This window comes from Equus quagga, chromosome 21, assembly GCF_021613505.1.
Source record: "Equus quagga isolate Etosha38 chromosome 21, UCLA_HA_Equagga_1.0, whole genome shotgun sequence".
Classification (NCBI taxonomy): Eukaryota; Metazoa; Chordata; class Mammalia; order Perissodactyla; family Equidae; genus Equus; species Equus quagga.
In genome coordinates this window covers 38,981,182-39,006,475 of record NC_060287.1, presented here as the reverse complement: position 1 = coordinate 39,006,475, position 25,294 = coordinate 38,981,182, and the positions used below count along the sequence as shown (strand labels likewise).

At 59.0% G+C, this 25,294-nt stretch overlaps 1 protein-coding gene across 2 annotated transcripts; it reads left to right on the top strand.

Moving 5' to 3' along the window:
* Positions 1-7,812: 7,812 nt before the first annotated feature.
* On the top strand, positions 7,813-20,479 carry LOC124231367 (cilia- and flagella-associated protein 410-like). 2 transcript variants are annotated; one of them, XM_046648151.1, is made up of 7 exons: positions 7,813-7,949; positions 10,034-10,052; positions 11,668-11,714; positions 14,631-14,860; positions 15,864-16,035; positions 16,942-17,035; positions 18,900-20,479. In XM_046648151.1, the coding sequence occupies exons 1-7, from the start codon at positions 7,873-7,875 to the stop codon at positions 19,029-19,031; spliced, it is 771 nt and encodes a 256-aa protein (XP_046504107.1). In that variant the 5' UTR covers positions 7,813-7,872; the 3' UTR covers positions 19,032-20,479. The 2 variants fall into 2 exon arrangements, with proteins under 2 accessions (XP_046504107.1, XP_046504106.1); XM_046648150.1 differs by having other exon boundaries at positions 18,864-20,479.
* The last annotated feature ends 4,815 nt before the right edge of the window (positions 20,480-25,294 follow it).

The following is a 25,294-nucleotide window of genomic DNA, read 5'->3' as shown; positions in this document are numbered from 1 at the left end:
GGTTTCCCGGCGTCGCAGGGCCTCTGTGGGAAAATCATTTAAGGTGAAGTAGTTCACAAAACAGGCTTCTGACAAAACGTCTCTGCCCACATTGTCCCCCCGTGACTCCTTCCCTTCGAGGGGAGAACCACACATTTCACAAGAAGGCCATGTTCCGTCTGCCAGGATTCTATTGCAAGAGCAGTTATGAAACATCCTTCCCACAAAAACAAAAAGACATTTGACTGGAAGGCACAAACATAGCAAGTACCGCTCATGATTGAGGGTTGTTTCAAGTTCAGAGAAGGGAAATGCAGAGCAGGGTTAGGGTTAGGCTAGGGCCTGGACATCATGCCCAAGATAAAAGCCCCTTGCTCTGGCAGCAAGGAGAAAAAGATGGCACTCTGACCGCCTAGCATCAGCACGCTCTGGTCATGAATTATACACAGGCACGGAGAAGCAGGGCAGCTGGCTCCTCGGGGAGGAGCAGGGAAGGCGGAGGGCCCACACAGTGGGGGCTGGGAGACTTTTTCTGTTTAGGGCTGGATGGTAACTGTCCCTGGCTTTGCAGCCCCATGGTCTCTGTCCCACCTGCTCAACTCTGCCCTTGCAGCTGAAACTGTGGTTTCAGCTGTGGTTTGCTGACCCCTGGTCTAGAGAGAGGTCTAAGAGGAGTGGGCTTCGTTCTGGGGGACACATTGTTTTCCTTCATCTCTGAAAGCAACAGATCATCTGCGTTCCAGAAACTTCTTATCTAAAAGGACTGCCCACGAAATTTAAAAGAAAATGGGAGTAATGGTGCTGCCCAGGAGTGTAAAGACTGCAGCTAAGAGGAGGAGCTCCTGTGGAGCACCAGGGGCGACGTGCCTGCCCAGGCTCCTCTAATAGGTGGCACGTTTCTGCGGCGACAGTGATGAGAACCGAGCTGGAAAAGCCCCCAAGCCTGAACCATCTCTCAGGACACTGAATAAAATGGAGAAATGCAGGCCGCTCTCCTCTCCCACAGGCGTGCTCTGTGGTTCCCCTCGGAGGACTGAAGCGGGCCTGCAGTCACAAGGAGGATGTGACATAAACATCGTCAGGCTGCAGTCAGCGTCGTCATGAGGAATTCAACAGAGCAGAGCTGGAGGTGGGTGGGGGCGGTGTCAGGCAGGGCCTTCGGCCTGTGCAGTGGGTCCCTTGGTCTGATGCCCTGTTCCCTGGGGACCTGTATGGTGGATGAGACCACTCTGAGCCCTGATGGGCAGGAAGGGCAGCCCAGACCCGGACTGTGTCCATTCTGTCTGAAGGCATCTCGCCCTGTCTCTTGGAGGGATGGTGTGGTGTGTGGCCTCCATCCCAGGCACCATGGCCACAACCTTCCTGACCTACTGGCCGGCCCTGGGCTGGCTGAGGACAGAGGCTAGTGGACATCAACTGGCTGAGTCCTTTCCTTTTCTAGCTGTCCAGCACCTTGTCCTCAGCTGATGCCCAGTGGGCCTTAATGTGGGTCATGAGGATCTCCCCGCTGCGGCCCGCCCCCAGTGCCCCCCAGACCTCCTTGTCTTGCTTTCCCAGTCTTTCTCCTTTCTCCGGCCTGCCCATGGGTCCCTGTGTGGTCTAACATCAGTGCACTTCCCTCCCCGCAGAGTGGAGGAGCGCCCCTCCCTCTCCGTCTCTCTCCCTCTCCCTCCATCTCTATCTCCCTCCCTCCCTCCCTCTCTCCCTCTCCATCACTCACTCTGGGGAGGCTGCATGGTGAGAATGAAGCTTCCTGCCCACAGTCCCATGAATGGGCTTGGAAGACCCCACTCGCTCATCAGAGATGGCAGCCCCGGCCCACAGCCCGACCTTGGGAACCATGACGTAAGTGGAGCCATTTTAGAATGGAGCTGGAGCTGCCATTTCAGGGGAAGTGCCTGCGTGTCCCCTTTTCTGAACCTTTGAACTGGGCCAAACCAAGCTTTCAAGAAGTCAGCAGAAAGGAGAATGTTCTGTGTGAACGGATGAGAGAAGCGCACTTCACCTGGTGACGGCAGTGCCGGACTGGTGCTGACAATGAGTACAAGCCCAGCCTTGCTGGTCAGCACCAAGGAACTCACACAACTTACCTCATCCTCCTCTTTTTCCCCCTAAAAGCCCTGAGTCCACCTCCCGTAATCGGGATGTTGTTTGTGTTCTACCTAAATCTATATACCCCGAACTGTAATTCTTTGATCCCGAATAAACGCTTTGCCTCTTGAACTGGCTTCTTGTTTTTAGATTGACAGCCTCATGAGAGCCCACAAGCCGGGTCACCCCGCACAGCTGCTCGCTGGTCCCTCAGGAACTGTGAGACAGTCAGCGTCGTTGTTCCCAGCCACGGAGTTTGAGCAGTTTGTTACGCAGCCACAGCTCGCTCATACAGTTGGAAAGCCCAGCTGGCGTAGCCTGAATGAGATCAATAGGAGAGGGCAGATGGAGAAAGGGGAGGCCAAAGCGGAGCCTGGGACGAGTCCTGTCCTTCCCAGGGCCGCAGGGGGCACAGGTGCCATGTGCGGTCAGCACACCTTTGCCAGCTGGGCCTCCGCAGGAGTCCCTCTCACAGCAGGCTGAGTGCAGACAGCAGGATGTTCTGGAAACAGTATTCCTGGTCCTGAGCACCAGAAACCCCTGCCCAGCCCAACGGGTGCAAACCACAGAGAGTGTTGGGCCCGCCCAAGGGGAGAGAGCAGAGCTCTGCTCACTTCAAGACAGACCACCAGCAGGGGCTGGCCTCATGGCTGAGTGGTTAAGTTCGCGCACTCTGCTGCAGGCAGCCCAGTGTTTCATTGGTTCGAATCCTGGGCGCGGACATGGCACTGCTCATCAAGCCATGCTGAGGCAGCATCCCACATGCTCCAGCTAGAAGGACCCACAACAAAGAATATACAAATGTACTGAGGGGCTTTGGGAAGAAAAAAAAGGAAAAAAATAAAATCTTTATAAAAAAAAAAAGAAAGAAAGACCACCAGCAGCTCCAGGCATGTCCCTTGGAAGCTGGCACTCTCCTGCTTGTGCCCTAGGACAGAGAGGATGAGGAGCAGGGCTGGGTGGCAAGGCCCCAGCTGAGCCCAAGGTGGGCTCTGAGGCCGGTGGCCCTAGGAGCTGTCCACCTAGAACCACAAGCTCCTGGCTTTGTGCCTCCCAACAGTGACTGGCCCAAGGGATGCCCTTGGCGGGGGGCAGCTCCCTCCGGCAGAGGGCACTTTCCTAGGAGGGTCTCAGCTGAGACTGTCTAGACAGGCCCTCCGGCCAGGACCCATCCCTCTGCCCAGAGTGCCCCCCGCAGTCACCAGGAGCCACTGCCCTCCTTCCACGCAGGCCCCAGGCTCGGTATCCAAGCTGCCCCATAGCAGCAGCCTGCCACAGCGGCCCCAGGCTGCCATTCTCCTTCCTGGCTCCTCCCTGACAAGGGACAGCAGCTTCCTCGGCACTGGGAGGGTCAATTCCTCAAAGGAAAACCCAGTGGATGGGAGGAGGGGAGTGTCCACTGTCCACCCTGGGGGTGACCTTGTTAGCTAGTGCCAGTTTTTGCCGTCATCTGTGGAGCAGGGCTCCAACCTCCCTCCCGGCTTGCTCTGTCACCCTCCAGCCCAAACCTTCCCCTGAGATTCTGAGGCAGCCCTGGCTGAGGGCTGAGCAGTCAGGGCTGCAGGGAAGAGGGCAGACCCCTTCCCTGGGTCCCTGTCGCCCGTGCCAGAGCAGCGCCATCCCCAAGACTGCACTGGGGCCCAGGACCCACAAGACAACCACATTCCGCCGCCCCCAAGGGCCTTCTGGCACAAAAGAGGCCCCTCCTGTCCTCTCTCCAGTCCTGAGGGCTTCAAAGAGGCAGCAAGGAGGAGACACCCAGCTGCACGTGCGGGAAATGCTGCTTGCAGGAGTCCTGGGGGACACACGGGTCTGGGGACAGGGCATCGGCAGAAATGAAGCTCATGACTCAGCTGGATTAGAACCAGATTCAGTCAGCAGGGCCTTTAGAGATATCAAATTATTTTTTTAAAAAAAGAGAGAGAGCAGAGACCATCCTATTGTGGCCAAGGCCACAGTGACAACTCCTGGATGCCACCACGGTGGGAAATCCATGGACAGAGCCCCAGAGTGACCATGGGACAGGGGAGATTCTGCCAGAAAAAAGAAGTTGTGCAGGGACACAAAGGGTGTGGGGGGTGGCGGTTTCCCCTTCTCCTCAGATGTCCCTCTGGGTCACCTCTCCTCCCTCCCGTTCTCTGGCCAACTCCAGACCTGGGCACAAGGCTCAGGCCAGCAGCTGAGTTGCAACAAGCCACAGAGACGTATTCAGGTGGCACAGGACTGATGCCTGGCCAATCCCCAAACTTGCACCTGAGTAATTGGGAAAAAGCATTCTTTCTGCTGGACTTGAAGCAGTTCAGATTTAGGCCTGGAGCAGAGGGTGGAGAGCTCTGAACACGTGCAGTTGGAGGGTGGGGATGGGTGGATACCTGGCCCTGAAAATGAGACTGAGCCACTGGATCAAGCCATACTTGAAGCCGATACCCCTGCCTTCTCAGGTACTCAAGCCAATGTTTCATTTTTGGTTTAAGTAATTTTTGGTTGCATTTCTGCCTGTGTCAGTCTTCATGTGTGGAAGCAAAACCCCGTGAGTATTATGAAATACAAGATATGTTATAGAAATTTGACTTTACACAATTGCAGGAGGAGCTGGTGACTCAGAAATCCAAAAGGAGAAGCTGGAGAAGGTGGGGGTCACCAAGCAGCCCTCCCAAGGCAGGCAGGCAGGACCACAGGAGGGAGCTTGCCTGGGAGTGGGGGAAATGTATATGTCAGCTCCGGAGGCGGCCCCACAAGGGGCTGGTGGAGAGGCTGGGGACAGCTGTGGCCCCTTCAGAGCTCCTGCCCCTGCGAGTTGACAGCGAGGGGAGAAGAGCTGGCTGCTGCTTGGGAAGAGGACGTGCCTCAGGGAAGACCCCGCCGCCCTCTACGTCTGTCTCCCCTTCTCTGACCAGGGGGGCCTGCGGGTGAGATGGCCACTGCTCTTCCCCCACCTTCCAGAGCCTCAATGCCAGTTTCTCTTTGGGTCGTATCGCCCTGGAGCTACACAGGGAAGGGCGTTCTGGAAAAGGCACAGCGACACAACCCAAACCACTGAACTTCTATTTATGGCGCAAAGAATCCTCACTTTACCAAGGTCAACTGAATCACCAGGACCTTCAACTAGTTCACACCCCAACCACCCTCTCGTTCAGCCACCTGGAAGTGGCCAGGGCTGCAGAAGCACCCAGAGGCTGGAGAGCCATGAGCAGGCCTGTCCCCTCCTCCTCCCTCTGTGTGGGTGCCTGGCAGGAGCCCAGCCTCACCTTCAGCTGAGATTTTTCCTGCCAGATGCCCAGGCCGCTGGACTCAGGGAGGAGTGGTCCCTACTCCATAGTGATTTCTTGGTGCAGGGAAATCCACACGCCCTCGCTATGAGCTCCTTGACCTGCTCCAGGCAGACCTTCGGGGTCTCCACACCTTTCTTCCTTCACCCATCACCTACGCAAAACTCCAGGTGCAGCCCTCTCACAGCGAGGTCCCACCCCTCGGGTGCTGTCACGGGCAGGCACCAGACTGGCAAGGCTAGAGAGCTGGGGCCTATCCCACAGCCCTCCTTGGCATAGCTCGCCCCCGCACCTGGACTGTCCCCTTCACCTGGCCACCCCAGTCCAAGTAGAAGACAGAGATGCCATCTTGGCCAGGTGGGATCAAGCCCAGGACAAGCAGGGCCAGCAACCTGAAAGCCCTCTCCCCATCAGCGGCCTGCCTACTGGCATCGTTCACAGTGTACAACGCCATCACATGCCTGCTCAGTCTCCCCCAGGACCAGATCCTGGAGACGCCTGTCTCCTGCCAGCAGCATCCTTATCCACACCCTGGGCAGTCTCTGGATACTCTGCAGCTCCTGTAGGCCCAGCCTGCCCTCCACAGCTCCCGCAGCACCTGCTCGTCCCTGTCCACCTAATGTGACTCCTCACTGGGGACAGCCAGAGGCCCTCTGCAGGCTTATGCAGCCTGGACGTTCTGGAAGCTTCCCACTGCTCTTGGTGGGGCTGAGCTTCAGTGTCTGCATCTCCCTCAGCTCAAGCCTCATTAGTCAGATCATTCTCAGCCTCTTAGTGGCTAAGAACTTGGAACGCACTGCTCTGAGACCCTAACCCAACAACCACCCATCGCCACCCTCAGCACAGCGCCCTTCCTCATTCCCCAGCCTCCCGGCAGTCCTACTCCTGGAACATTTCCTCCATGTCATGGGCCCACAGTGCCCGTGCAGACCACCACCAAAACCATGGTTCTCTGTTACTGCAGGCTTCCAACACGAGAGCAGCCCTCTCACGCCCTGGTACCCGGTACCCCAGGAGTACTACTGGCATCCGCTCGACAGCTCTGACTGGCATGTTTGTGAACTTGCCCTCCTCTCCAAAGAATGCCAAAGTCCTCTGTTCCCTGAGGAGGTCGCACGCCACTTTTGGGCCACCTCACGCAGGCATTGATGAGAGGGCTTGGGGCAAGCATCTGATGGGCAAGCCCCTCAGAGCACCCCACAGACCAGCAAAATACGGCACACGGGACAAAGGACAGAAAACGGCAGCCACTGTTGAACTGCTGCAGGAATGTTTTTCTCTTATCCGAGTCCCCTACATTGTCTTTACGATAAAAACAGCAGGGGTGGGTTGGATGGTAGATCCCACAGCAAAATTCCACTCTCCCCCACGGAATCACACTCCCTTGTCATGCCACCGGTCCCTGGTACAGGCAGGTCCTCCCCCAGTCTCAAGGCCCTGGGCTTCCGATGTTGCTGTGACATCCTGGGAAAGCAACCTTTGCCCTCTGTTAAAGAAGAAACTATTCTGACACTTGTTTAAAGGGTAAGGAAAACTTATTCAAGACAATTGTAATAGGGGAGAGAGATTGGGCTCAACTCCTAATACGAGGACAGCTGGGGATGTACAGCCAAGGAGCCGAGTGAGGGGCCAGTGGATGGAACATGACCGAGAGACTTGGAGGGTAGGGGATCTTGCTAAAGGCAGGCCAAGATGTCACTTGGGGGATGGGGAACTTCATCAGATAATGAGGTGTTAGACATCAAGGCCTGGGGGATGACTTAGCAGGGTCTTTGCTGAGACCCGGCTCCAAAGGCCGAAGACAGGACAGGGGCCCAGAAGAGAGGAGTCTCAGAGGAGGCTGCCTGAAGTCTGGTCCCCTCCCCTCTGACAGGTCTGAGAGCCCAGATGTCTGTCTGAACGCAGCCTTTGATTTCTGAGAAGTCTGAACACTCGTGAGGTCTGTTAGCGCCCTCTCGTATCTTTGGCACCTGCCTCCCTTCCTTAAACGCTGAAGGGAGCAAGGAAATCGACCCAGCTCTAGGACTGCCCTGGATTTCCATCTCAACAGTTTAAACCCCGGTGATTCGGGGCAGTTCAGAGACCATCACCTCCATGCTCTGGGCTCCGGGCTGAAGTCTCGGGTCTGGGGGATGCGGGCTGAGGGATGGGGCTCGGATCTGGGGTTGGAGCTGGGGGCCAGCGTTCCGAGCTCGGGGCTCGATGTTCGGGGCTCCGGACGGTCTTCAACCGAGTCTCAGCAGAAATGCGTCAGGGATGGACATCCAGGCGCCGCGCATGCGCGGGACCAGGCGCGCGGCCCAGGGGCCCGGCCGCGCGGGCAAGAGCGGAGCCAACACGCGGAGCGGAAGCCCAGGCGGCCCCACTGCGCTCGCGCCGTCCCGCCCCCTCACCGAGTGGCCAATGGGCTCGCAGGATCCGCCCCTGACGACGCGGGCTCCGCCCCTGGAGACGCGCCGCAGCCGTGCAGATATCCTGAGGGGTAGCGGGCGGTTGGCTGCCGGGCAGGGGTTTGGGGTGAGCTGCAGCCGCCATGAAGCTGACGCGGAAGATGGTCCTGTCCCGGGCCAAGGCCTCGGAGCTGCACAGCGTGCGGAAGCTCAACTGCTGGTGAGGGGCCGTCCTGCGCGTCGTCCCCGCTGCCCGGCACCCCCTCCCTGGGGCAGGGACCCCTGTGCCTGACACCTCTTCCCTGGAGCGGGGACCCCCGCCTGACACCCCCTCCCTGGAGCGGGGACCCCCGCCCGACACCCCCTCCCTGGAGCGGGGACCCCCGCCTGACACCCCCTCCCTGGGGCGAGGACCCCTCTGCCTGACACCTCTTCCCAAGAGTGGGGACCCCTGCCTGACACCCCCTCCCTGGAGCGGGGACCCCTCTGCCTGGCACCCTCTCCCTGGAGCGGAGACCCCTCAGCCTGACACCTCTTCCCTGGAGCGAGGGCCCCCGCCTGACACCTCTTCTTTAGGGGGAGGACCCCCTGCCCAGCACCTTCTCCGTGGGACGAAGGCCCCTCTGCCTGACACCTCTTCCCTGGGGTGGAGATCCCCCTTCCCGACACCTCCTCCCTGGGGCAAGGACCCTCCTGCCTTGCACCTCCTCCCTGGGCCGGTGACCTCCCCCCTAGACTTCTAGATAGCCTTAGTAGGGCAGATAGATCCTTCCGTGGATGGGGCTGATTTCTGACATTGCCAGTCATTGGGAGCCAACTCTCCAAATAAGGTGGGAGATCAAGGTGATTAATACTGTCAACTTAAAAAGCAAGTCTGCTTGTTATTTTACTCAAAATGGGTTTATTCAAGAATAGCCAAAAGAATTGCAATTGGTGATGTGCAAGCTATAGTGAACCACAGGCAAATCTGGAAGGAGGGGAGCTGCTTTTATAGAGAAAAAGGGGGAGCGGGAGGGGCTGTTCTAAAGGAAAGTCCACTTGGGGAAGGTAGCAGTTCAGGGCAGCAATGGCTTCTCATTGGCTGAGCTGCGGTGCTTCTCATTGGCTGAGCTGTGGCATTTCTCATTGGCTGAGCTGTGGCATTTCTCATTGGCTGGGCTGTGGCATTTCTCATTGGCTGGGCTGTGGCATTTCCCATTGGCTGGGCTGAGGCATTTCTCATTGGCTGGGCTGAGGCATTTCTCATTGGCTGGGCTGAGGCATTTCTCATTGGCTGAGCTGCAGTGTTTCTGATTGGCTGGGCTGTTGCCTGGTGAGGAAAGAAGGCTTCCTTCAGTAGAAAAGTAGCTGTGCTTCCCGTGGAAGGTGCTTCCTGTTTGGTGTAATTGAGGGTGTGTGATGGGTGTGGGAGCTCCCGCTATGGGCCTTCCTGACTCCAACTGAGTTAAGGTGTCTTTTATTAATTTCCACAATACCATTTGTCGGGGAAAGAGAGAGAACTGACTCTAAAGTAATGATTCAGTAATAGGTGCTGTGGGGTCAGTGCAGACTCAAAGGCAGGGTGGCCAGGTCAAGCTGGGCCGAGGAAGGAGCCGAAGTGCTTCCTAAACTCATGAAAGACCTGCCTGCTTCCCTGGGGACTCGGAGTGAGGCTTCATGCGCCTCTGGACGGTTGGGGGGGGGACGGGGGGGGGGGAGCCGAGAGCAGACCTTTCTCCTACCAGTGCTGGCCGATTGACTGCAGTGATCTCTGCCTGTTCATTAAGCCTTGCTCTTGCTCTGGCACAGCTGGTATTTTGGCCACAATATCCCCTCATTTGTTTTCAATAAAGCCTTCCTTTGTTCTGCATGGGGCCGTCATGCTTTCTCTAGGCAGGGAGAAACAACCGCCCTATTTCAGGCTTTCTAAAGTGTGTTTCATAAGTTGCATGTTTAGCCTTTCGATTTGGCCTCTTATAAAGACTCCCTTGTTTATTTATATTAGTGACGGAAATTATCCTAATGTGACAGCCTTGAGAATGCGCAGATCTTTGTGTCCTCCAAACGGAGCAACCTCTATGGCTCCTCTGAGAAATAACCCTCCAGCATCACGCATAGATAGTTTTGTTCTAAATCAACCAAGAAGTGTTTGACACTTTCATCAGTAATATGGGCAAGCTTTCTTTTACTTTGTCATTGAAATCATAGACATTGGTCTACAATTAAAGTTTGTAGGCATCTGTCTCTAATTTTTGGAATTTCTGTTTTTAACTTTTTGTATTCAGCTTTAACAAAATTAAAGTATGTGTGTCTTTTCTTCCCCAGGGGCAGCCGCCTCACAGATGTAAGTATTATGTCAATCATCTCCAAATGCTCTCTGATCCCAAAAGTTGTCGCCTCTTCCCCAAGAGAAGTGTTAAACTGACAGAAGGGCACCCATTCAGTTCACCCCCTAATCTGGTACTTTGTAAAGCAGAACCACTAATGAAAAAAATGCTCTCTATGCTCGAGTTTATTCTGAAGTTGCTTTGAACGTTCTCATGTGGATGGAAGGCTCCTGTGTCCTGCAGGTCTCACAGAGGAGAGAGAGGGTCCGAAGGGAGGAATCCCAGGGGGGTTGGTTTACTTTACAGAGAAGTGCACTTGGCTGGGCTCTTTTTCTATAGGTTCCTGGACTTCATGTCACTGAGGAGGGTCCTCACTTCAGCTCCCCTCGCTCAGATCCAGCATCATGCTCCCCCACACCCCCATGGCAGGAACAGATGGGGCCTCGTGGGGGGACGGTGCACAGAACTGAGCTGGGCTGTGGCTCTGGGAATAGATTTCTTTCCTTTTCTCTCTCTCTCACTCCTAGACTCAATGTCGCCAACTTGCACAGACTGTGTGCCAGCTATTTCTTTCTTATTTCCTTTTGTTTTGTAACTTTCACTGCAGCTTTCCTTAAAAACAAAGTTGGAAATGCTGAGCAGCTGGGCTGTCCAGAAAAGCTGATTCCACCTCCTGCCATAGCTGAAGTGCTGCTGACTCAGCAGCAAAAACCCCGAAACCAAAGCACTGGCATAGCACGAAACAGACCCGTTGTGAGTGCGAAGAGTTCTGACCAGACTGAGCTGTTTGAGGTCAGGCGAGGTCCGGGGCCCGTCTGGCTCCAGGCCAGTGTATGGCAGGCCCACAGATATTTGGGGTCTTACAGGATGGATGCCTTTATGGGCCACCCTCATTGCTCTTTCCACTGCATCCACAGTGTTAACGTGATCTGAGATCCGGTTTCAAGCCTGTCTCCCTTTTGGCCCAGCAGTGTTGGCAAGAAGGGGCTTCCATCCTTGCCTTGCACGTCAGGGACAGCAAAGAGGAAGGTTCTCTGTCCAGCGTAGGGGCACTGAGGTCCCCTCACCTGATGTGCTTTGAGGGCATCTGAAATTAGGAATGCCCCGTCTCAACAGCTGGCAGGGTTTGTGGTAACGATGCTGTTTTAAAGTTTTGGCGAGAGCACACCCATTTCTCCTCCTGGTCCAGGGAATGTCTAGGCTGAGAGAGGAGCATGACACAGAGCACAGTGTGCTCTTGCCTATTGTGTGTGAGCCCGGCGAGGTGAGGGGGCTACTCCACCAAGGCCCTTGAAGTGGAGGTGACTCCACCCCCAGCTGGTTTCTCTGTTGGGCTGATAGAAAGCTGACGTCACAGAGCCCGTTCCCAGTGATGTTTGCAATCACGTTCCTTATTTTTTTTTCTGAGGTCACATCGGTTTATAACGTTCTATAATTCTCAGGCATATGTCATGTTTTGACTTATATGTATAGACTGCTTCATGTTCACCACCAAAAGTCTAGCTGCTGTCCATCAACACACACACGTGACCCTTTACCCCTCTCGCCCTCCCCACCCTCTGCCCCTCTGGTAGCCACTGAGCTAATCTCTGTCTCCATATGTTTGTTTTCATCAATCCTTTTCCTTCCTAGATCTCCATCTGCCGGGAAATGCCCAGCCTGGAAGTGATCACCCTCAGGTACCTAAACCCCTGCCATCACTCTAAGTCACTGGGGCTTGGAGGAGGAGGACCCTCACATCCCTCCCCAGATCCGCGTGGCGTTCAATAACCTGAAAACTCCCAGGGAAAGTCTGGGGACCGCTTCAGGGCCAAGGCGGCCCAAGGCCAGTGAAGAACCTGGTGCTCCTCGCGCTCTGCCCACCTTTCTGGAGGCACCCTGGGCTCCCGGCTGAGCACGCCCTGCTGCGTCCCTGCCCACCCTCACCAGTCAGTGCGTGCAGCTTCTTAATGATGAGCAGCTGCCCTCACAGTGGCCGCGTGTGCCCCAGCACCCCAGCCTTTTCTGCCCTCCTGGTTCCCTCCCTGCCAGGAGCTCTGCCAGTTTCTGTGCAGCACCTGATCTGTCATTGGGAATAGTTACCTCTTGCAGAGCTATTGGCCTTTTAACAGACTTAGGAAACCTTGAACGAACTCAGTACTGTCACTGGGATTCCAGGCAGCTGGGAACTATTTGGAGGGATGTGGGGAGGGGGGAGCGCCCTCTGCTCCCGACCTCCCTCCTGCCCGTCTGGACCCGGGAGGGAGCCCACACTTGTGGACAGCCACTGCTTGCCAGATGCTGGGGTGGGCGCTTTCTGCAGGTCTCCCCATGTAAAACCATGGCATTTAAACCCTGCAAGGAAGGCAGACTCTCCCTGTTTGGTAGTTCAGAAGGTTCCGGAACTCCTGAGTGTGGCCATCCCAGGCCTTTGATCCCGTGCAGACCCCCGTGACTTACCTTCCTGATCACATGGCCGGCCACCATTTGTCCCTCACCAGCCCCTCAGCTCCTTCTCCTTTGAGCCTTCTGCGGTCACTTTGTGGACCCCCTGTCTGCCCACCTTGTGCTCACAGCACCCCTAGCCCCAGCCTGAGCCCATCCTGTGGGTGCCGTGCCTTCTCATGAGATGAAGGACTGGGCCTGGTGCTGCTCTCCCACCTCGGGCAAGGCTTGGACCTCTGTGCCTCGGTTTCCCTGTCTGTAACACAGAGGTAACACCAGCACCTGCCCCATGGCATGAGGAGTGGCTGCAATCAGGAAGGCGGAGCGTGTGCCAGGTGTGCACATGGCAGCCTGTGCGTCACTTACTCGTCAGGATATCAGTGACGCTGGGACTTGAGCCCGTGTCCCAGAAGCCTGACCTGACAAATGATGGCTTTTCCTTCCCCCAGAACAGCAGGAAACTCGGAGTCAGGGGTGGCTTCAACACCGTCCCTGCCACACACTGTCTGGGCGATTCTGGGCCGCTGAGCTGCAGGTCCTTGTGTACACAGCTCGGAGGAAGGACGGCACACAGGGTTGTTGACCGAGCTCGGGGGCACGGTGTCTGCATGTTGGCTGCCTTGAAACTAGTGGGGCCACGCCTGTGGGAACTCCTGCCTGAACGCAGGCTGGCAGTCCTTTTGTGGGTGCAGTAATTTCCCTTTGGGCTTGGTGCCTGTGGGTGGGAAGGCTGTCCTAGTCCGTCCCAGCCGCTGTGACAGAATTCCTCGAACAGCAGACGCTCCTTTCTCACGATCTGGGGGCTGGAAGTCTGAGATGAGGGTACCAGCAGTTTCGGTGTCTGGGGAAGGCCCTCTTCCTGATTCACAGGTGGCCGTCTCCTCACTATGTCCTCTGACGGTGGAAAGGCCGGGCAACTCTCTGAGGTCCCTTTTTTAGGGCACTAACCCCATTCATGAGAGCTCTACCCCCATGACCTGCTTGCCTTCTAAAGATCTTCCTGCCAACACCGCACTGGGGGTTCCGATTCAACATAGGGATCTGGGGAGGACACGAGCATTCAGCCCCTTGCAGAGGCAGTGTCAGCCCCGTGGTCAAGAAGGAGGCCTCCAGGCCAGGCTGCAGGGTCAAATCCTCGCTTTGCACCAACTGCCTGTGCCTGGGCAGCTCCTCGATCTTGAGGATTCCAAAGCCTGAGTTTCGCTCAAGAGCAAGTGGTGTCGACCTTGTACCTAGCTGCTAAGTGAAATAACCCACGTACTGAGCACAGCACTCCACGCCAGTAACTGCATGAACAAGTGAGTGTTCACTGTGGTGTCCCTGAGGGAAGAATCGTGGCGTCCCTTCAAGGTGCATGCCAAACTCAAATGCAGCCTCCAGGAAAGAATGTTCTAGATAGGTCTAGCACGTTGGGAGGGTCCCACAGAGTAGCCTGGCTCTCAGCTGCCAGCTCTGCAGGGAACAGTGGCGTCCCACAGAGCTGTGGAGGAGGAACGCGCCCGGCCCGTGTGGCACTTTGGCTGGGCACGGCCAGCTGGGGCTCTGCTGCCAAAGGAGGCTACCACCCTGAGCTGGGCGGGTGTGAGCGGCCCGGTCTGTCTGAGAGGGGAGGAGGGTGGGTGTCTGCCCAGGTCAGTTTAGACCCTCAGCTGTCTGCCTCAACCCTGGGTGGTTTTCTGTCTCTGATGTGTGCACAACTCTCTGGAACGAACTTTGAACCCATACGCTTGGTTTCTTTTCTAAACGTGGGCTTCGGGAGTTCGGTGCCCGGTCCGTGTAACGTGGAGCTTGCTTACGCTTGCCGTGGGCTTTTCTGGCACTGCCTGCTCTGGGGCACAGTGCCGGAGCCCTTGGGAGACCTCAGTTTCTTCCCTGGTCCAGGAGAGTGAAACATGCCTTCTCCCATGAGGACTAAACAGGGCGGGAGGCCAGAACGTTCCCAGCCGAGGGCCTCTCCACCCTGAAGCTCGCTTCTCTGAGCTCTCCGGGGGTCGTCTTGAGCCTGACTCATTGCAGCCGATGTTGACACACGTTTAAGGAGAGGGGTGGAGGGCGCAGACCTGGTAGTGTTTGTCTCTACCACGTTCACAACTGAGACAAGACGCACAGTGCGGAGGGTGCTGGCGGCGTGGGGGCGTGGGCGGCGCTGCTAACCAGGCGTCTCTGTGCAGTGTCAACGGCGTCTCCACACTGGAGCCCGTGAGCCAGTGCCGGCAGCTGAGCGAGCTCTACCTGCGCAAGAACCGCATCCCCAGCCTGGCCGAGCTCTTCTACCTGAAGGGCCTGCCGCGCCTGCGTGTGCTCTGGCTGGCCGAGAACCCGTGCTGCGGCCCCAACCCACACGTCTACCGCATGACCGTCCTGCGCAACCTGCCGCACCTGCAGAAGCTGGACAACCAGAGTAGGCGTCCCCACAGCTCACGCGACCCGGCTCTCTGCCCTCTGCAAACTGACCCTGCAGACCTCGCGGAGGCAACCCCCCTGTGGTCTCCTCAGGAGCTGTCCCCAGATTTGTGCTGCTCCTTCCAAAGTCACTGTCGTTCGGTGACGGGGCACAGCCCCCCCACCCCTGCACACAGGGCAGCGTCTCTTGGGTGAACCTGACAACTGTTTATCCCTGAAGCTGTTGCTTCTCCTTTTTCCCTGTTAAGTACCCTCCACTCCAGCGCTCATCCACGCACCCTGGGGAGCACACGAGAGTGTCCGGGCGGGCCAAGTGGGATCACTGCTGGTCCACGGGACCCAAGGTGGCAGTGTCCCTGTGCTCCCGCCCCCAGGTCAGGGTGCTCCCTCACTCCTCGCCCTCCCACTGGAGGTATGTGCTCCTCCTGCTGGACATGTGGATGGTCAGTTTTCACCTGTGTCCCCTGCATCACCTTGAGGCGAGCAGCCTGCCATGGGCCGTTTGTGCTCTGGCCTCCGGGAGGTCCAGCCCATTCCAGTCCATCCTCTCCAGCCAGTGAGTGCACTGGTGTTCCCTGTGTGCTGGTTCCTAATCCTTGTCACGTGCACAATTATTTTCTCCTAGGTGAGCAATGTTAAAAATATAAACTTCAGAGAAATTGTCATGTGAGTGAAATGGAATGAATACAGTGTATTCTGTTTCTTTTTAAAATTTGTCTTAATTTAGGGTTTTTTGTGAGTGTTTGCCTTTGGCAAATGCTGAAGTTCAGATTCACAAGCAGTTGCTGACCATCTGCTGTGTCCAGAGAGTGCCGGGGCAGGGGATGTGATGGTGGCGGGACTGTCCCTGCTCTCGGGCTGCAGGCCATCGGGTGGACAGACAGATGCCTCTTTTCTAAAGCAGACTGGGCTGATGGCGCAGTGAGGACGGAGCCGCGGTTAGTGGGGCTGGCACGTCTGAGGCCACTCTGATGCTTTTGCCCCCTCTCCTTCACCCGAAGCTGTGACTGAGGAGGAGCTGTCCCGAGCGTTGCTGGAGGGAGAGGAGGTCACGGGCCCCGGCAGAGAGGGCACAGGGAACGGCCAGCCGGAGCTGTCCTACACCCTGAGCACCATGAACGCCACTGCCGAGACGCAAGGGGACCCGCTGAGCTACGGCGAGGAGGAGGCCAGGTGCGCCAGCTGGGCCCATCCCAGGTCCTCCCTCGGACTCACCGGGCCTTCCCGTGGGCCGCGTCTCTGGGGAGTGAGGGAACTGTTCAGGGTGGTTCTTCCTGGTCTGTGGCTCTCAGTTGCCCCCAACCTCATGTCAGAGGCATGTCCAAGAGGAGGCGCGGGACACAGGAGCTTGTGCGACCCCGCACCCTGCCCTCCGCAGGGAGGGGCCTGGAGGTGGGACGCGGTGGGTGGGTTAGTGGGCAGGAGGGAAAGCTCTGTGGCTGTGGCCACCTGAGCCCTTCAGCCTCGGGGAGCCGGGGAGGGGGCAGTGGGTGGCGTGTGGGCCCCGAGGAAAGGCCCTCCCGACCTGCAGGGCACCTCAGATGCGGCTTGGGTGGCCTCCGAGGGCAGCTCACTGACTGTCACGGTGTTTTGAGCAGAACTGAACAAGGAGGGGTTGTGGAGACCGTGTTCACAGGGGGCCACCAGTCTGTGCGTCCACTTGGCAGATGAAGGGCCCCTTGTTTCCTGCAGTGGGGACGTCCATGGATGCCGCCTCAGTGTGGGGCAGTTGCATCCACCCCCCGTGGCAGGGGCTCTCGCACACGTCTTTTGTGTTTAGTGCCCCCCAGCCCTGGGGGAGCTTGGGGTGCAGAGAGGTTGCCCCCAACAAGATCACAGGGAAATAAGTGCTGCGGCCACGATTCCAACAGTCCTACCCTCTCGCCCAGTGCTCCCACCTCCAGAGCAGTGTCACGTGGTGGGAGTTTCCCTGCGTACTGGGGCAGGGGTCCATTGTCAGGAGTCTCTTAGTCCCATGCTCGGGGGATCTGGGATCACATGCTGCAGACATCAGTGAAGGTGCTGACAGGCCCTGAGTTCTTCAGGCCTCATGCACCATTGTCATCTGCCTCCCACCAGTGGCATCCAGGGGCAGCTCAGCCTGAAGCCCCCTTCCAGGGACCAGCTTCCATCCTTCTCACAGAGGGAGGCCGCGAGCAGTCGCAGGAACAGGGTGAGTGTGATGGAGGCAGCCCTGGCTGGAGGTGGCCATAGCTGCCTCTGCCCACAATGTGGGAACTTTTGGGGCTGGGGGCTGGAGACACCACAGGGACTCACAGAGCCAGGCCCCAGAAGGTGGGAAACCGGCCAGTTTCCAGGTCTGAGCTAATAGGAAGTGACAGAATGGTGGGGGGAGGGCTGCCTGGCATGTGCGGCTGGGCCTCCCAGCATGCGGGCTGTGCCGAGGGCCAGCTGCATGAAGGGCCCCGTGTCTGTCCTGGGGTTGGATAGGTTGCTATGCAGCACCTGAGGCTGCAGAAGTTTGCAGCTGTGGAGCAGCACCCCACCTGCAGTTAGAGGTGGGCCTCCTTGTCCTGGCCAGGGCAGGGGGTGGGGGGAGCAGGCCATGTCACCATGCAGTGACCAGAAAGCAGGCCACATGGTTCTGGAGGCTTCCCCGTAAGGAATAACAGGTTGTTGACTCAACAAGAAATAGGTCATGTGGGCAGCTGGGTGACATTGTTGGAGACATGGGTCCTCTGCAGGTTCCCGTCTGCCACCTACGTCCCTCTAGCTTGTCCTTGGGCTCATTCCCCTGGTCACAGGGCTGGCTCCTCTGGTCCAGGCTCACACCCAACAGAAGGACAGGGAACATTTCTTCCCATGTGTGTCCTCTTATTGGCAAACAACTGTTTTTTTGCCGTGTGCCCCCCACGCAGGCTTGGTTTCATCAGCTGGAATTGCCCACATCCCTGAACCAGAGGCAGTCATTGGCCCAGAGGACCCAGTCACCATGGCTAGCTTGGCCCATGACCCCCAGCCCCTGCTCCCAGGGTGCCTGGCGGTCTTCAGCCCTGCAGGGCCTAGCTTGGCCTGACCACAGCCGTCAGCGTGCTGTGGTCTCCATGTGGGCTCACATGGGCAGGGCCCCCCAGTCAAAGGGTGAGGGCCGCCTGAAACCGTGGGCTAGGGCTCAGTCACCCACTCAGTGACCAGCTGCAGCGCGTGCAGAGCCTGTGGGCAGTACAGAGATGGATGCACTGGGGCCCAGGCCTTGGAAAGGGCTAGCCCACCCTCCAGGAAAAGTGTCCCTCAGAGCTGCAGACAGATGTGACCGCAGACTGAAGGCCAGTCTAGGGAGCTGTCGCTGGGCCTGTGGCCCATCCTCCCCACCGCAGGTCAGTGTCCCCTCAGGGCTTTCCTCCTCCGAGAGGTGGCCATGTGGTCCATGCACATCCTTCCCTGACACGTTGCGGGAGGAGCCCGGATGTAGACCCAGTCCCCAGGAGCAGGCCTGTCCCTGTAGGGCACTGAGGCCGGACACCCCCTCCCCAAGCCTGGGCCTCTGCAGAGCCCAAGGGCCGTGGCCCGGAGACTGAGACTGCACCCACAAACACGGGCTAGAGACCACCCAGCTGCTGGTGCAGGCGCATGCGCCTCTGGACTCGGAGCAGATCTTCCCACATCGCAGTGCCTCGGGCTCACACCATTTCCCAGGTGTGTGTCTTAGCACGTGTTACTGAGCACCGTCCTGGGCCTCTCAGCCTGCTTTTGATCCCCACTCTCTACTGACCAGCTGTGTGACCCAGGGCCAGTTACTCAGCCTCTCTGGGCCTCAGTGCTGTAAGCGTGAGATGGGTCTGTGTGTGGGAAGTCCCTGCAGGCAGTGAGCCACACCAGTGCCTGGCTGTGGCTTCAGGCTGCCCAAGTCTCCGTCCGTGTGGTCTCTCATTGGTTGCCTGGAAGGCCCGCCCCTCCTGAAGGCCGGTAACCCATGATGTGCACGTGATGCTAGCCAGGGCCCAGTGTGTCACCTCATGGTGTGCCTCCTGGCCTTGCAGGCATGGTGCTTAGCCGGTGACTCTCTGTGCCCCCAGAACAACGTCCTGACCGCCATCCTGCTGCTGCTGCGAGAGCTGGATGCCGAGGGGCTGGAGGCCGTCCACCAGACCGTGGTCAGCCGGCTCCAGGCCCTGCACAAGCAGGAGCTGCAGGAGGACATGGAGTGACTGTCAGTGGGACCCCGAGCGGTCGGGCCCTCCTTGCAAGAGCCCGTGCTGAAGTCCCAAGCACCTGGGAGGTGGGGGTCACTGCCACAGCCGCGGCCTCCGCTGCACCCCGGGCTGAGTCTCAGCCCACAGGGCTGCTTCCTTAGGACACCTCAGCCTGCCCAGGGAAGCTGAGCGGACCGGTGACCCGGCGAAGGCAGGAGGGGTGTTGGGCACTGGCGGGCAGACCCCGTGTCTGTGCCCTCCACCGTGAGGGGCCCTGGCCGCAGCCCAGGCCCAGGCCCAAATGCCCATCAGGAGGGCCTGCCTTGACCCGGCTCTTCCTGAAGGTGGGCATTGCAGGCCTTTCTCCCTAATAAATATTCTTCCTGAATCTAATCTGGAAGCAGACATTTCCTAAATGACAGATGTGGCCTTGACATGCTTTTTAAAGGTAAAAGCTGTGGGTCATGCATGCTTTCCCATGTCAGTTCTTTGACTCGGTCATGGAATAGACCTCTCTTCCCCCCAGAGACTTCCAGAATGATGGCATCCTTAGAGAGACAAGCTGCCCTCGGATTTGCACTGGCAATCGCACAGCCACCTGCCGCCCCGGGACGTTGTGTCTGAATGGCGGGGACTGGGAGGGCCACACCCCCTCTTTTCTTCCTCCCTTTGTAAGTGCCCCCAAGCCATGCCGAGGGTTTGTGCTGACCCTGCAGGAGAGGCCTTGCACAGACAGGCCTGCCCCTTCTGTTTGGGGATCAGGGGCGGCCACAGGTGTAGCAGCCGGGCGGAAAGGGCAGCCTTCTGGAAACCATGTAAAATGTTTTCTTCCTCTGGGAGGAGTCTCAGGCCTTGCGTGATGCACGGGATGTGGGCGGTGACGCCCAGCCTTGGCAGGCCTTACTAGTGCCCCCAAAAGCCGAGGATGCCTCCACGTGGAAGGGGAGGAGTGTGAGCCCCGAGCCATTAGAGAAAAGTCTGTTCCTACTGGAGCCGAAATGACGGGACTGGAGAGGGAGAGAGTGATGTTCTGTCCGCCCCTTGCCGCCTGTTGGGGGGAATGACCACATCCCTGTGCCAGCTGAGGGCGTGTCAGCTGTGTGACAGCCACACAAATCGAAGGGGTGACTTAACCACAAGGCGGGCAAGAAACCAGTGACAGAGCGCCAGCGGCTGGAAGACCACCGCTCTCCTTGAAGGTGAAGCTCCAGTCGAGCTGCAGGCCGTTCCCAGCTCTTGAAGGAAGGCCACTGCGCACCGGCTGGGTGAAGCCCAGTTGAGGGCGGGCAGCTCCTCTGTGGGGGGATCTGTAGTTCTTCAGGACCAGGGGGTGAGTGCTGAGCACTGGGAAGCTAGGAGTCACCACGTGGGGGCATCCAGGCGGGGTGGCTGCGGGGCCTGTGTGCTCCTTCTCTTGTAATTATGGGATGTCGGACGCTCTCAATAAAGCGTTGTGTCGGTTAGAACGAGTTGGACGTGGTTATGTTAAATTAAGAATGCTGTCCCTTCCCCTCCCACCAGGGGGGGCTCACGCTGACTTCCCGCTTGCCTCGTCACCTGGTGTGCCTCAGTTGGGACCGTTGAACTGGACCCTGGTCAGGGTGAGCTGCCGCCCTCAGAGCCTTCCGCCAGCTCGCCAGGTCCTGCCCCCAGCCACCTGCTCACTTGGTGCCCTTTTGAAGCCCTCAAGCTGGACCAAGGACAGCACATCCCCCAGCCTGGAACCCACGGCCTCGGGTCTTTAACGGGCGCGTCACAGGCCCCGCTCTGAACTTCTCCCAAGTACCTCTGAAAACAGGGCTTTTGAGCAAAGCCAGTGTTGGCATTACACCATGTGCGTGTGTCCTGTTAGCCCCGTTTATAGGGGAGAGAACTGAGCCCCAGGAGGGCATGTCACCCAGCCAGAAACGCTGGTCAGTGCAGCCAGAGGTGGGCAGACACACTGTGCCTCGCCGTGGAGCTGCTGCCCAGGAACGAGAGTGGCCACTGTGTTGTAGGCACCACCCAGCGGGTCGTCCGGGCCAGCGGCTGATGCGCTGCTGTGCGAGTTCCATCACTACCCGACAGGACAAGCTGAGGGGCTTCCACTCCCAGAACTGAGTCCTGGCCCAACGTGTGATGCTGACTGGGCCAGGCCGAAGCAGAACCAGACCAGGAGGTGGCCGGCGTCCACTCCGAGCCTCCCGTGTGGAGGAGGGTGTCTCCTGCGGCAGGTGGGGCCCTTCATCCCGCAGCACTGCAGCTGGGCCCCGAGGCCCCCACAGCCCGGGAGTTTGCTGAGCTGGGCCCTTGCCCCCGCGCCCCCCACGGGTCGGGAGGTGAGCGCTGAGTTCTGGGAAGACGCGTTCATGGGGCCCTTTGCTCTTGTTGCCTGGGGGCGGTTTTCGGCAGGAGCAGGAGTGGGGAGATCTTCCACATTGTCCTTGAGCCGGGGCTGCCATGTTTGGAGGAGACACTGGTGGCTCTCTTCAATGCGCACCCTCCGGGGAAGCATGCGTGGAGGCCGCTGTCCCCAGAGGGGCCCCTGGCATGCTCACAGCTCCCCCGGGGGTCCTGGAGTCAGAGCAGTTGGGAAATTAGAGAAGGAGCAAGGGGTCTTGGCAGCTGGCGTTCTCGGAGAACAGTGATTCTCAAGGGGTGCTATAAATGGTTACATGGGTGCCAGCATTTCTCTGGGAAGCCTGGGGTCCTGAGGGGTCCCCGCCAGCGCGTAGGAACAGCCCGGGTCTGCTGAGCCGCTGCCACCGTGGCGATTGCCGAGTTCTCTCCAACTGAGGGAGTCCCGGTCCAGCTAGGAGTGGATGCTCACGGTGGCCGCACTGAGTGAGATATGGAGCTGGACGTCTGCCATCCCAGCAAGGGGAGCTGTGCCTAGTGCTGCCTGCCTGCAGCCTGGTGCTCCAACAGCGCACTCAGCCAGGGCCGGGACCACACAGGCACACAGGGCCCTACGCTCAGTTAACACTCTGCTGTCGCCATCCCGAGAGTCTTCATCACTGTTACGAGGGGCCTGCGTGTTTGTGTGCACCAGGCCGCCAGGATAACGCAGCCGGGCCTGGGCCTGGTCTCAGATGCTCCTGCAGGGCCATCACCCTCCATGTTAGGATGCAATACTGTTTCCGCGTCAAGGTAGAGCTGCCCATCATGGCAGCACGCAACGGAGGCGGGCGCCACGGTCCTTGTGCCATGTGCCCTTGCAGCCAGTGCCCTGCCCTCTCCAGGGCAGCCGGGCAGGGCAGGGCGGGAAGGGACCGGCCTATGAATCTGACCCAGGCTGATGGCGTGCTGTCCGCATCGACCCTTGGCTCAGAACGCCCAGTAGGAAAGCCGGGGCAGTCACTGCACTGTCCCCACAGGCCGACAGGCGGGTCTCCCAACGAGTGAGCACCCCGCTGCACTGTCAGACTGCAGCACACCCATGTCGGGCCTTGCTTGTCCCCGGCTGGGCTGTTGGGCACCTGGGACGGTGTCCGGAGGCCTCCCCTCCTGCCCCCAGCCCCGCATTGAGGCCCCCCGGAAAGGTTCCTCCTGAAGTCATGTCTGAGGCACCAGCCTCTGAGGTGACTTTCCAGAAAGGCTCTCCAGCTCCCCGCCAAGCGCCTGCCGCCAGCAGGACTGTAGGAAAATGCTGTATATTAAACCCGCCAGGCACAGGCTTTCTGCTTCGCCAGGTGCGTCTCAGAGATCCATGGCCCCCGTGAGACTGACTCATGGACTTCCCTTCCTGGAAAGCTCACAGAAATATCCATATTTTCCAAGGCCTGGAATTCGTCTTCACAGAGTGAGATGGAATGCAGGAGCCATAGGACAGAGAAACGATGCATTTGAAGTCCCTGCGTCCCCAGCCCGCCCCGGCTGCGTCCCTGTGGGTCTAGGCTCGGGACGGGGCTGAGGGCAGCCTGCCCATGGGGTGCGTCCTCCTGCACACCAGGGACGGTGGCTTCGGGGGAGCAGCCCTCCAGGGCTGCCCTGGGCCTCGGGGGCTGCTGTCAGGGTTGCAAGCTGGCTCTGGGTTCAGGTCTTCCCCACCTGTCCCAGCCGGTGGCCCCAGCCCTGCAGGGGCTGCTTCTTGAGGCCGGTGGTCTTGCCACCTCCACATTCGGGACTGTGTGGACACCTGCCCAGCTCCCCACTGCACAGTGGACCCCACTCAGCCCCTCCCAGGACCCTGCCTGGTCCCAGTTCACCCGGTTCCTGCGCCCCCATCACCCTTCTTTCCCCAGCCATGCTCCCCAGGGCCTGCCATTGTCCCGACACCCCTACCCTGTTCTGAGAACCTGCTGGGCACATGCTTCCCTGCAAGTGAGGCTGGGCTTGTTGTCTGTGGGGGTGGGGTTCTCAGGGGGCTCCAAGTGGGCACGCCCCACATGATCCCCACCTCCAAGAAGAGGGAGGGTCTGTGATATGATGGACAGACTGTACTATATGGCCAAGGTGAAGGGGTTTCACAGAGGTGTGGTTAAGGTCCCTAATCAGCTGATGTTGGATTATCGAAAGGGAGATTGTTTGGGTGGGCCTGGCCTAATCAGTGAGCCTCAGCACAGGCATCACCTGATCAGGCTAAGGAGGGCGTGGGCTCGGGGACCAGCGCAGCAGATGCCCCTGCTTCCTCCTGAGTTCTGCCAACATGCAGCTTGAGAGGACCTGAGTCCCTGTGAGACCACACCCCGCCGAACACCTCCGTCATGGCTATGGCTCAGCAGAGGACCCGTGAGGCCGTGTCACACTCTTGGGCCGTGGAGAGGTCACAGCCGGGGTGTTTGAAGCTGCCATGTTTGTGGTGGTTTCTAGGAAACCGACAGTCTCCTTGTGGGGGCAGGTCCTGCGGGAACTCCAGCCCACAGCTGAGCCCTGCGCCTGCCAGCAGCTCCCTCCTGGGCTGTGCCCGCTGCCGGCCCCTGGGCCACCCCCATGCACGAGCCCCCTGCTGTCCCTTAGGTCTGCATGGTGGGACCCACAGGGGCATTGCCACCACGGAGTCCCTCAACAGAGCGCCTCTCAACCACGTGATGCGTGTCCGGGTTAACATAGTGGTGGAGTCTTCCGCAGGACTTGTCAGAGCCTTTACTGGGGCTCTTTGGCCCATGACTCCTGAGCAGACTCCACACACAGTGTCTCCATTGTCAGACACAGAAGCCAGGGCATTTGGCCCCAGCCTCCTGGGGTCACGTTCAGTGGCGCACACATACACATGTGAGAAATACTGAAGTAAGTTCTCGTGCCTCTCGTGAATCTCGTGCCTGCAAGAGCCGCCCTGCCCTGGGCCCGGGCCTCCTGGAGCAGGCTCTGCTTCCACGATGGCAAGCCCCTCTCCCGTGGGCAGGGCGCAGTGGGGGCACACTTGGTCAGCACCCTGTGTGTGCAGCCCTCACCCCACTGGCAACCACCCGAGCACCTGCGGGGGACACAGGCCCCCCACATGTCAGCTGTCACACGGGCCCCAGAAGCTGTGTCCTCGAGGGTTAGCTGGTGGCATAGCCCGTTGGGTCTGGGGTGCAAGGCCCACTCCCTGACCTGGGACCGGCTCTAGGGCGGCTGGGCCTCTGTTTGGGAAGCCGAGGTGTTGGCTGCGAGGAGGACGAGGGCCTCGCCGGGGAGCAGCAATGAACGGGCTGCACCTGGCCCCGGGGCCCTCTGCAGCTGCCACAGCCTCAGCCTCGGCCTCCCAGGCTGCGGGCCCGGCAGCCAACGGCACCCGCTGATGCCCCTCCAGCCTGGGAGACGGCCTCCTCCTGCGGGGAGGGCGAGTGGCTCCAGGACAGCCAGCGGCAGGCCTGGGAGGACGTGCTGTGGAGGCAGAGGCCAGCAGGGCGCTGGGTCCTGTCGTTGTGGCTGGAACGTCCGCTGAGGGCCTGTTTTACGAGCGTCTCCAGATGCTGCATGTTAAATTTAAGCAAAACCGTTGGGAAAACCTGGAAAATTAGCCTCCCGGCCTCCTCCCGTCCCCCTCCCCAGGCTGGGCATTGGGCGCCCTGGGGCGGCCTCACCCTGATACTGCAGCGGGTCAAGGGGCACAGGGCAAGGGAGAGGCAGCCCTGGGCAGCGCCTAGGCCAGCTTGGCACCTGGGCAGGCAGTGGCTGTGTGGTGAAGAGAGTAGGCACGTGGCTGTACACTGGAGGGTGTCCCTGCCACCAGCCAGGGTCCCCTTCAAGGGGGTCGCCACCTCTGAGCTCCAGCCTCCCCACTCCTGTGCACAGGCACATGCCACACACATGCACACCCGTGTGCAATCACACATGCAGGCACATAATGCACACGCACACACGGCACATAATGC

Bases quoted from the DNA above. Each gene is read 5' to 3' on its own strand.
- LOC124231367 (XM_046648150.1), top strand. From the start codon at position 7,873: ATGAAGCTGACGCGGAAGATGGTCCTGTCCCGGGCCAAGGCCTCGGAG. The intron at 11,715-14,630 runs GTACCTAAACCC...GTCTCTGTGCAG, and splicing joins CTGGAAGTGATCACCCTCAG to TGTCAACGGCGTCTCCACAC. The intron at 17,036-18,863 runs GTGAGTGTGATG...CTGGCCTTGCAG, and splicing joins CGAGCAGTCGCAGGAACAGG to GCATGGTGCTTAGCCGGTGA.